The following is a 12565-nucleotide window of genomic DNA, read 5'->3' as shown; positions in this document are numbered from 1 at the left end:
TTTGACAGCTCTTTGGTCTTGGCCATAGTGGAGTTTGGAGTCTGACTGTTTGAGGTTGTGGACAGGTGTCTTTTATACTGATAACAAGTTCAAACAGGTGCCATTAATACAGGTAACGAGTGGAGGACAGAGGAGCCTGTTAAAGAAGAAGTTACAGGTCTGTGAGAGCCAGAAATCTTGCTTGTTTGTAGGTGACCAAATACTTATTTGGTCAAATACATAATTTGCAAATAAATTCATTAAAAATCCTACAATGTGATTTTCTGGATTTTTTTTCTCCTTTTGTCTGTCATAGTTGAAGTGTACCTATGATGAAAATTACAGGCCTCTCGCATCTTTTTAAGTGGAAGAACTTGCACAATTGGTGGCTGACTAAATACTTTTTTGCCCCACTGTATATACAGTGCCTTGCGAAAGTATTCGGCCCCCTTGAACTTTGCGACCTTTTGCCACATTTCAGGCTTCAAACATAAAGATATAAAACTGTATTTTTTTGTGAAGAATCAACAACAAGTGGGACACAATCATGAAGTGGAATGACATTTATTGGATATTTCAAACTTTTTTAACAAATCAAAAACTGAAAAATTGTGCGTGCAAAATTATTCAGCCCCTTTACTTTCAGTGCAGCAAACTCTCTCCAGAAGTTCAGTGAGGATCTCTGAATGATCCAATGTTGACCTAAATGACTAATGATGATAAATACAATCCACCTGTGTGTAATCAAGTCTCCGTATAAATGCACCTGCACTGTGATAGTCTCAGAGGTCCGTTAAAAGCGCAGAAAACATCATCAAGAACAAGGAACACACCAGGCAGGTCTGAGATACTGTTGTGAAGAAGTTTAAAGCCGGATTTGGAAACAAAAAGATTTCCCAAGCTTTAAACATCCCAAGGAGCACTGTGCAAGCGATAATATTGAAATGGAAGGAGTATCAGATCACTGCAAATCTACCAAGCACTGGCCGTCCCTCTAAACTTTCAGCTCATACAAGGAGAAGACTGATCAGAGATGCAGCCAAGAGGCCCATGATCACTCTGGATGAACTGCAGAGATCTACAGCTGAGGTGGGAGACTCTGTCCATAGGACAACAATCAGTCGTATATTGCACAAATCTGGCCTTTATGGAAGAGTGGCAAGAAGAAAGCCATTTATTAAAGATATCCATAAAAAGTGTTGTTTAAAGTTTGCCACAAGCCACCTGGGAGACACACCAAACATGTGGAAGAAGGTGCTCTGGTCAGATGAAACCAAAATTGAACTTTTTGGCAACAATGCAAAACGCTATGTTTGGCGTAAAAGCAACACAGCTCATCACCCTGAACACACCATCCCCACTGTCAAACATGGTGATGGCAGCATCATGGTTTGGGCCTGCTTTTCTTCAGCAGGGACAGGGAAGATGGTTAAAATTGATGGGAAGATGGATGGAGCCAAATACAGGACCATTCTGGAAGAAAACCTGATGGATTCTGCAAAAGACCTGAGACTGGGACGGAGATTTGTCTTCCAACAAGACAATGATCCAAAACATAAAGCAAAATCTACAATGGAATGGTTGAAAAATAAACATATCCAGGTGTTAGAATGACCAAGTCAAAGTCCAGACCTGAATCCAATCGAGAATCTGTGGAAAGAACTGAAAACTGCTGTTCACAAATGCTCTCCATCCAACCTCACTGAGCTCGAGCTGTTTTGCAAGGAGGAATGGGAAAAAATGTCAGTCTCTCGATGTGCAAAACTGATAGAGACATACCCCAAGCGACTTACAGCTGTAATCGCAGCAAAAGGTGGCGCTACAAAGTATTAACTTAAGGGGGCTGAATAATTGTGCACGCCCAATTTTTCAGTTTTTGATTTGTTAAAAAAGTTTGAAATATCCAATAAATGTCGTTCCACTACATGATTGTGTCCCACTTGTTGTTGATTCTTCACAAAAAAATACAGTTTTATATCTTTATGTTTGAAGCCTGAAATGTGGCAAAAGGTCGCAAAGTTCAAGGGGGCCGAATACTTTCGCAAGGCACTGTATATACATATATATATTCTCGAATATATATCTTTGGCCCATATAGATTAATTAGCCAGATCTGTATTTGGTCCAATAGCATATTTAAAATAATCCATCTTCCTTGCGGATCTGTTTAGCACAGATTGCACAATCGGATCAAAACTTGTATTACTTAGTATAATCACCCCTTTTGAGTTTCTTTGACCGTGACAAAAATATATTTCTCCCTCCCAGTCCTTTTTCCAACCAAACTCACCTATATTTGTAGAATGAGTTTCCTGTAAACAATAGATATTATATTCTTTCTCTTTTAGCCATGTAAAAATGTATATTTTTTGATGATCTGCCAAGCCATTACAATTATACTTATTTCCCCACTTACCATAATCCTACCCAATTTTCAATTATACTTACCTCAACCAATGTTTGTAATCTTATCATTAAAAAGCACCATGATGATTAAGTGTCCATATAAATGTACCAACATAATTTACACTGTTAGGCACACTGTAGCTGCAAATTTGTAATCCTCCAATTGTCCTAATATCCCACCCACTAAAACCTCCCCCCATATCTAGGTCTGTTGTCACTAAGACCATCAGACCATCTCCCTGACTCATGATGCACCTTTGTGTCCTAAGGCAAACACTTGGCCGCCAATTGGCGTTGGCCAGAGGGAAATATGGGCAGTCCCATGATAACATAATTATCTATGAGGATGCCTAAGATAACTAACCAAATAACATGGAAAACAATCAGAAACAATATATATAGTAACAATAATAGATCATATGAATATAAATAGCACAAGCTAACAGCTCATATTTGAAAGTTCTAGCAAGGCTATAAGCATGTCAGCCCAGCCGGCTCAGTTCATTGGATTCAATTTTTGGTTAAAAAAAATAAAAAAATTAAAAAAGAGAAAACAACCTAAATATATCGCAAGACAATTCCCTTTTTTATGTCCATTACATGCAAGATATATTGCATGTAGTCCTCATTATATCCTGTTGTATTCTGACAAAAAAAGAAAGAAGGAACATAGAGTCTACGGCCACTAATGACTGCAAGTAAAAAATTGTCTTAGGCATCACATTATATCCTGTTGTATCATGCCAGTCATCTTTGCAGAACGGCCACTCCTAGGGAGAGTAGCAACAGTGCTGAACTTTCTCCATTTACAGACAATTGGTCTTACCGTGGACTGATGAACATCAAGGCTTCTAGAGATACTTTTGTCAGTCTTTCCAGCTTTATGCAAGTCAACAATTCTTAAATGAGGGTCTTCTATGATCCCATTTGTTCGAGGCATGGTTCACATCAGACAATGCTTCTTGTGAACAGCAACCTCAAATTTTGTGAGTGTTTTTTATAGGACAAGGCAGCCCTAACCAACGTCTCCAATCTCGTCTCATTGATTGGACTCCAGGTTAGCTGACTTCTGACTCCAATTAGCTTTTGGAGAAGTCATTAGCCTAGGGGTTCACAAACCTTTTCCATTCTACACTGTGAATGTTTACATGATGTATTAAATATAGAAAATAAAAATAAAACAATGTGTGTGTTAGTAATTTAAGCACACTGTGTTTGTCAATTGTTGTGACTTAGATGAAGATCAAAGGGTTCACATCTATTTCTACTCCTGCATTGACTTGGCAGGGTCATTGTCCTGTTGGAAGGTGAACCTTCGCCCATTTGTCTGAGGTCCTGAGCGCTCTGAAGCAGGTTTGCTCCGTTCATCTTTCCCTCTGCCCTGACTAGTCTCCCAGTCCCTGCCACTGAAAAACATCCACACAGCATGATGCTGCCACCATCATGCTCCACCGTAGGGATGGTACCAGGTTTCCTCTAGGCGTGAATCTTGTTTTCATGGTCTGAGAGTCCTTTAAGTACCTTTTGGCAAACTCCAAGGGGCTGTCATTTGCATTTTACTGAGAAGTGGCTTCCGTCTGGCCACTCTACCATAAAGGCAAAGGGATCCTATAGCAAAGGGATCCTATGAAAACCTGCTCCAGAGTGCTCAGGACCTCAGATTGGGGTGAAGCTTCACCTTCCAACATGACAACGACCTTAAGCACACTGCCAAGACACCCAGGAGTGGCTTCGGGACAAGTCTCTGAATGTCCTTGAGTTGCCCATCCAGAGCTTGTACTTGAACCTAATCGAACATCTCTGGAGAGAACTGAAAATAGCTGTGCAGCGACTCTCCCCATCCAACCTGACAGAGTTTGAGAGGATCTGCAGAGAAGATTGGGAGAAACTCCCCAAATACATGCATGCCGATCTTGTAGTGTCATAGCCAAAAAGACTCGAGGCTGTAATCGCTGCAAAGGTGGTTCAACAAAGTTCTGAGTACTGAATACTTATGTAAATGTCATATTTCATTAATTTTTTTTGCAAAATAAAAATAAAAAACAGTTTTTGCTTTGTCATTATGGGGTATTGTGTATAGATTGATGAGGAGGTGAAAAAACAATTTAATCAATTTTAAAATAAGGCTGTAATGTGAAAAAAGTCAAGGGGTCTGAAAACTTTCCCAATGCACTGTATACCTCCAGGGCTTCTAAAATTCCAAATCAAATAGCTAAATGATCCATGGTATGACCATCTTAAAACAATCCCATATGTTAGTTTAGTAAAACTCCCCTCCCCCAAAGGCTTAGACTTTAGATAAAGGGCATTTTTACCTACAAGAACCTATGAGAATTCTATAACATATGTGATGCGGATTAGAACTCAGTATATGTCAGGTAGTCGTCTTAAAAATTTTATGCCAACTTCAAACTGACATCTCAAAGTGTTTGTCAAACTCTGCACCCGGAGGAGTCTATTCATTCATGTCTGTGTCTTAACAATCACATCACCAGACAATGAGTTGATTGGTTGATTGGGTAATTGTGTCCCAGCAGGGGAGGGAGGCATGTTGGGTAAATCACCATGACGACATCTCTGGCAGGAGCATGGAAAATAAAGTGACAGTTCTAACACACATGGATGTGTGTGTGTGTGTGTGTGTTTGTGTGTGTGTGTTAGGACAGTGACAGCTCTATGCTCTGATCACTCTGAGAGTGGCTAATTCAATACCCCATGCATCATCCCCTGCTGTTAGAATATGCACATTTACAGACGAGGAAACAGGGGGTAGCTCTGTCCTCCCCTGTCATCGCCTTACTCTCTTTCCTCTCCTCCATCTACACCTTCTCCTCCCTGTACTTATCGCCTCTTTTTCCTCCCTCCCCCAGTACTATTGGTCTCTTCTTTCCTCTCCTCCATCTACACCTTCTCCTCCCTGTACTTATCGCCTCTTTTTCCTCCCTCCCTCCAGTTCTATTGGTCTCTTCTTTCCTCTCCTCCATCTACACCTTCTCCTCTCTGTACTTATCGCCTCTTTTTCCTCCCTCCCCCAGTACTATTGGTCTCTTCTTTCCTCTCCTCCATCTACACCTTCTCCTCCCTGTACTTATCGCCTCTTTTTCCTCCCTCCCCCAGTACTATTGGTCTCTTCTTTCCTCTCCTCCATCTACACCTTCTCCTCCCTGTACTTATCGCCTCTTTTTCCTCCCTCCCCCAGTTCTATTGGTCTCTTCTTTCCTCTACCTCCACACCGTTCCCCCCTCGTCCTCGTCCTCTACCTTCCTCTCTCCTCTCTCTCTCCCCTCTGGCTCTTAACAATAACAATATAAATGCATTTCTTCACACTTGTCACTGCATCTCAAAACGCTTTACACTTGTCTCCCCTTCTTTCCCCTTGTTCTTGTCCTTCTCTCTCCCTCTACGTCTTCCCTCTCCTCTTTTCTAGATCAAACAACGTGTCAGACTGAGATGGGATAGTGAGAAAGGAAGCTGATAGGAGAATAACAGGGCCTTAACTTTCAACAACAAGTTCTAGTTAATGCACTTTACCACTCCACTGTACCTCTGCCTCAGTCTTCAGATGGATTACACACACACAACCATAAGTGCAAACATGCATACACACGCACATGTGCACACGCACGCGCACAAAATAAATCTTACCCCATGTGATGGGTATGTTAGCCAGCCCCAGTCGCCTGATATCGAGGAGGTGTCTAGTAGATTCACTGCAAAACAGAAAGAACATCTGTGAGGATAAACGTCAATGAAATGTGTGTAGTACTCACAGTCACACACACTATAATGAACAGAGTGCATGGACAGCAGCACAATATTACCAGAACACTGGCAACAGTCTGTGTGTCTGTGCTAGCATTTGTGTGGCTGCTGGGTCTGACTCTATTAGGCTTGCTAATAACCTTAGTGCTGAAGTTTCTCACTGGGTGATCAATAAAGTTGATTAGCACACAAACACTCCCATCCAAAACTCACACTTCTCCATTCCAACCCCAACCTCAGCCCTCCATCCAGCATGGAGACAACATGCGGTCCCAGACAGCCAGCCATCCCCTGGGCTCTTCCCACGTTTATTGACAGCCACAAAATGCTAAGGGTTGTTAAAGCAGGCTCCAAGGTGACCCTAAGAAATGTGGTGGTGTAGGTGAGTTTGTTTGGGAAGGTTTTGTATCTCTGTGTCACACTGCTTGATGTTGCGCAGCTCAAACTGTACTGGGCTGTGACACCAAATCAAATCAAATGTTATTTGTCACATGCGTCGAATACAACAGGTGTAGAATTTCCTGCGAAATGTTTACATATGAGTCTTTCCTAATGAAACACGGTTAGAAATGTAAAACAAATTGCAAAAAGGTCAGATGTTTATATTTGTCCTTTTTACATTTGCATTTTAGTTTTACACTTACAAAATGTGTCACCTGTGTTGTGAAATGGAAATGTAAACAAGAACCTTTCTGTTACTGTTTCAACGCTCTAATCGCTATAACACAAGAGGAGTAAAGTACACAAAAATGAAGCTGTACACAGGGAGTACCAATACCTGTACCGTATCACTGTGCAGGGGTGCAAGGTGTTTGAGGAAGATACAGTATGTAAAGGCAGGGTAAAGTGACTAGGAATCAGGATAGATAATAATACGAGTAAAATAAAGAAGTAGCAGAATATGATGACTGTGAAAGTGTGTGTGTGCGTGTGTGTGTGTGTGTGTTTGTTTGTACAGTATGTAGTGTTTGTGTTCATGTGTATGTGTGTGAGAGAGCCAGTGTAGTGTATGTGAGTGAGTGAGTGTATATATAGTCTTGTGAGTGTGCATAGAGTCAGTGCAAGATAGAGTCAATTCAGAATAGACAGGGTAACCACTTGATTAAATATTTAGTAGTCTTATGGCTTGAGGGTGGAAGCTGTCTCGGAGCCTGTTAGTCCAATTGCCGATTCTCTGGTACTGTCTACAGGACTGTCGCAGAGTGTACAGTCTATGGCTAGGGTGGCTGGAGTATTTGGCCATTTTTCAGGCCTTCCTCTGACACCGTCTGATATAGAGGTCCAAGTGGCAGGGAGCTCGGCCCCAGAAGAGGAAGAGGTGCTGTCGTGCCCTCTTCACGACTGTGCAGGTGTGTATGGACCATGTTAAGTTCTCAGTGATGTGGACGCCAAGGAACAAAGCTCTGGACCCGTTCCACTACAGCCGCGTTGATGTGGATGAAAACGTGCTCTCCCCCCTGTTTCCTGTAGTCCAAGATCAGCTCCTTGGACTTACTGACATTGAGGGAAAGGCTGTCACCATACAGGGATACACACACCTGTGTGACAGATGAGGTGGGATGCCTGAGGCCGGGGTCGTTGTCACAGCATCCTGGAGCAGAGCATCACCGCAGTTATGTTGCCTTGACCCAGTTTACCCTCCGATCCAAGGTCACAAATTGATGTCACTATTACGCGCCTTTAAGTCTTAGAGACAAGTGACATAATGAAAATATCAGCTCAATGTGACTGGATTTAGTCATTCTGCCAGGCACTGGGGGAATACCGCTATGCCGCTGTGAATACAGGACAAGAAACAGTTTCTCTGGCAGACTTTGATACATCATATCACGCCAAAGCCTTTGAAGACATAAGAGGTATTCATTTAATTTCCTCTCAAATAAAAAATTCCCCTGTTTTTGAGGATGGTAAGTAATTTATTTAATTTGCTCTGCCTGTCTGGAATAGGACTTATACACAACCATCAGCGCTGTAGATATCTCTTCATTGTGATATACTGTAGATAGTGTGGAAGAAGTGGGCAGTGAGACAGTAATTAGCATGTTGTTGTTCACGTCTGTTTCTCTGATATATGAGAGAAAGTGATGGGGGAGAGAGAACGAGAGATAGAGAGAAAGAGAAAGAGAGAGGTATTCACAGAGTGATTAGATAGAGACCAGATAGTAATATGAATTAGCAAGCCCTTGACTGGTGCAGACACCCAGATATGCCCCGGAGCATAGCCTAACTCAATGCCAGGTCTGCAGACTGTTAACCTATCACTGCCATGGAGAGAGTAAATAAGAGTGGATAGGTTACCGCTTGCACTAATTGTGACAGTAGCAGTTGTGGTGCAGTTTCAATATGGTTATAGTACACGGGGCCACAGGAGCATAGTCCTCAGTCAACTATCACCCCTGTCCAACCCAGTGGCCCCAGCATCCACCTCAGTAGATCTGAGCCCAAGAATGTCGACCACTTCACATATCTGGGGAGCACCATCTCCAGAAAGCAAGCCAGTCATTGGGATGGCATCAGCCTCAGAACAAGATACTCAACTATCACTCTTTGAAAATCTATAATCACAACCCAGCCAACTCACAGACATGACTTCCTTCTGATCCACCTGGCACTCCAAACCCCTCACAGCAGTAGACAACTTTGAGGAGGACAGAAACAACTAACTACAGCCAGAGCAAAGTGTCATTCCCGCACAATCAGACCAGCAACACCAGCAGAAGCACGTGTCCTTAATTTATATAAGCTTCAAAACTCTGACTCCTGAGCCATTCAAGAACCCACAATAAACCTAAATGACTGCACAAAGTCATCATAGTTGAAACTGACAGACTGGCAGAGATAGATAGTAGTCGTATAACAGTGTATTATGAATTATGATATTGCTGTTTTCCAAGTACACCCACTCCAGTAGGGCAATGAGAGAGTTAAATATTTTGCTTGAGGGGCCAGAGTGCTTCTCCTAAAGGGCTCTCAGCTTGAAATGTTGTTTGTTCATCTTTCACTGCTCTCTGTTCATAACAGAAACCCACAAAAATAAACCCTCATCCCTCTCTCGCTCTCTCTCTCTCTCTTTATTTACTCTCTCTCTGTAAGTCTTCTACTTAAGTGCAAGTGCTTGATGAAAAAGCTGTCTATGAAGCTTTTGAAGTTCTTTTGGCTTGTTAGGGACATGAAACATATTTCCCAGGGCAGTGGTCAAATTCTTTCCACCATTACTTTCCCTCGCCCCAACACACAATATGTGTGTGTGTGTGTGTGTGTGTGTGTGTGTGTGTGTGTGTGTGTGTGTGTGTGTGTGTGTGTGTGTGTGTGTGTGTGTGTGTGTGTGTGTGGGGTCCTCAGACTACACACTGCAGGAAAGGAGCATTTATCAAATCAGCAGGCGATTGCCGACCGGCCACTGCCTGAAACAGCCCAGGTCACAGAACTATGGCACACGTCTGTCTCTCCATTTTCTCCCTCTCTCTCTCCCATCTCTCGTTCTATCTCTCCCTCTCTGACAGCGCTGGTCACGGCAGGCTGTGCCGAGGCATGCGTCTCAGGAAACACAGGTGAATTATGGGCTGGGCAGAAGGAGAGGAAGTTAGGTTTAATGCCTGCAACGCAGTCTCCAGCACAACAACACGTTTGATATCAAACAGGGAAAATAAACATGAAGGAAAAATAACCTGAGAGAGTAAGTGTTCAAAATCAAATTTCCCTCATAGGGTCAGGTTTCCAACAGAACATCATAGTTTCTTTTCTTTTTTTTACTTTTGAAAGTCAACTTTTCCTCTCAGAAATACACAATTTCTCAACCATAACCTTATGGGCTATTTTATTGTTTCTATAACCACCAATATACAGTGTCATTTGTGAGTTGTGGTGATAAATGCTTTCCCTTTACTTTGGCACCATAGTGAATGTTTAATTTAATTTGTTATTTAAAACCTTGTGACTACGGGGCAGTATTTTCATTTTTGGAAAAAAAATGTTCCCGTAGTAAACGGGATATTTTGTCAGGACAAGATGCTAGAATATGCATATAATTGACAGCTTAGGATAGAAAACACTCTAAAGTTTCCAAAACTGTAAAAATATTGTCTGGGAGTATAACAGAACTGATGTTGCAGGCGAAAGCCTGAGAAAAATCCAATCCGGAAGTGCCTCATATTTTGAAAGCGTTGCGTTCCAATGGGTCCCTATTGAGCAGTGAATGGGCTATCAACCAGATGACTCTTTCTCCGTATTCCCGAAGGTGTCTACAGCATTGTGGTGTAGATTTACGCATTTATGTTGAATAATACCCGTAGGCGGCTACATTGCGCAAGTGGTCACCTGATGCTCCCAGAGAGATTCTCCTGTAAAATACAGAGGTAGCCATTACTCCAATCGGTCCTACTGAAAAACTAATTGTTGTAACGGCTTTCTTGTGGTGAAGGAGAGTCGGACCAAAATGCAGCGTGATGATGATTCATGATATTTTAATGAAGGAAAAACTATACATGAAGAAACTACAAAATAATGAAATGTGAAAACCGAAACAGCCCTATCTGGTGCAAACACAGAGACAGGAACAATCACCCACAAAACACTCAAAGAATATGGCTGCCTAAATATGGTTCCCAATCAGAGACAACGATAAACACCTGCCTCTGATTGAGAACCACTCCAGACAGCCATAGACTTTGCTAGATACCTCCACTAAGCCACACACCCAATAACTAACAAAACCCCAAGACAAAACACACCACAATAAACCCATGTCACACCGCCTCGTGACTGCAGTTTCCAGGTGATTTCTCAGCCAAACGTAGCTATTTCGCCTACAAAAATAATATTTTTGGAAAAAAGGAACATTTGCTATCTAACTGGGAATCTCGTGAGTGAAAACATCCGAAGCTCATCAAAGGTAAACGATTTTATTTGATTGCTTTTCTGATTTCCGTGACCAAGTTACCTGCTGCTAGCTGGACAAAATGCTATGCTAGGCTATCGATAAACGTACACAAATGCTTGTCTAGCTTTGGCTGTAAAGCATATTTTGAAAATCTGAGATGACATGGTGATTAACAAATGGCTAAGCTGTGTCTCAATATATTTCATTTGTGATTTTCATGAATAGGAATATTTTCTAGGGATATTTATGTCCGTTGCGTTATGCTAATTAGTGTCAGGCGATGATTACGCTCCCGCATGCAGGATGGGGAGTCACTAGAGGTTTTAATAAAAAAATATATGTAAGTCCTTTATACTGTAAAACATATATTTGTATGCATTGTAGAAACTACTGGGGGCAAGTAAATTGGCATGTCCCACTGGTCATGTGTTGAGGTGTAGTGATATGTTTTGGGGACTTTGAGATATCTATCTATTATTTTGAATGCTAGACAGTGAGCAGAAGTATTTAATATATTGTATAGATCAATAAAAACAAAGGAGGAAATTAAAATCCCTTTTTTTACTGGTATAATGTGTGTCCCTCAGTTTTATGTCATTGGTGTTGCCGCCTTAAAAATCACTGATTACAAAGATATACACTCACAGTCCAGTTTATTAGGTACACCTATATAGTACCGGGTTGGACCTGAATTCTTCGGGGCATGGATTCTCGGGGCATGAAGTCGGAAACTTTCCACAGGGATATTTGTCCATGCACTGGCATCACGCAGTTTCTGCAGATTGAACGGCGGTACATCACCACCACCAACGTGAAACGTCGCCACCAGGCAGGATGGGTCCATGGACCCATGGTCCATGGTCCATGGACTCCTGACTCTGCCATCAGCATGACGCAACAGGAGCCAGGATTTGTCAGACCAGGCAATATTTTTCCACTCCTCAGTTGTCCATTTTTGGTGATCGTGTGCCCACTGAAACCGTTTCTTCTTGTTTTTAGCTGATAGGACTGGAACCCGGTGTGGTCGTATAGCCCATCTGTAACAAGGATCGACAAATTGTGTGTTCCAAGATGCCGTCCTGCACACCACTGTTGTGCTGCGCTGTTATTTGTCTTTTTGTGGCCCGCTTCTTAGCTTGCAAGATTCTTGTCATTCTCCTTAGATCTGTCTATTCAACAAGCTGTTTTCACCCACAGGACTGCCGCTGACTGGATGTTTTTGGTTTGTAGCACTATCCTCGGGAAACCTAGCTTGAAAAGCCCAGGAGGACGATTCTGAGTTTCTGGATCTGGCGTGCCTGGCACCGACGATCATACCACGGGAGGACAGTCAATTTAATTTAATAATTGAGATTCCAGCATTCAAAGAAGTGGCCATAGCAGACCATATTTCGATATATATTTTTATTTTCCACCATAATTTGCAAATAAATTCATTAAAAATCCTACAATGTGATTTTCTGGATTTTTTTCTCATTTTGTCTGTCATAGTTGAAGTGTACCTATGATGAAAATTACAGGCCTCTCTCATCTTTTTAA

General features: G+C 42.0%; 1 protein-coding gene across 1 annotated transcript in view; it reads right to left on the bottom strand.

Annotated features, from left to right (window-relative positions):
- LOC109890221 (ephrin type-A receptor 8) overlaps nt 1-12565 on the bottom strand; it is a 145926-nt gene that overhangs the window by 81341 nt on the left and 52020 nt on the right. Inside the window, exon 2 of the mRNA XM_031825154.1 lies at nt 6031-6095. Within this exon, the coding sequence (XP_031681014.1) occupies nt 6031-6095 (65 nt within the window). The remainder of the gene's footprint in view (nt 1-6030; nt 6096-12565) is intronic.

The sequence above is a fragment of the Oncorhynchus kisutch genome, linkage group LG5 (genome assembly GCF_002021735.2).
Source record: "Oncorhynchus kisutch isolate 150728-3 linkage group LG5, Okis_V2, whole genome shotgun sequence".
NCBI lineage: Eukaryota > Metazoa > Chordata > Actinopteri > Salmoniformes > Salmonidae > Oncorhynchus > Oncorhynchus kisutch.
This window is presented reverse-complemented; position numbering and strand designations above follow the sequence as displayed.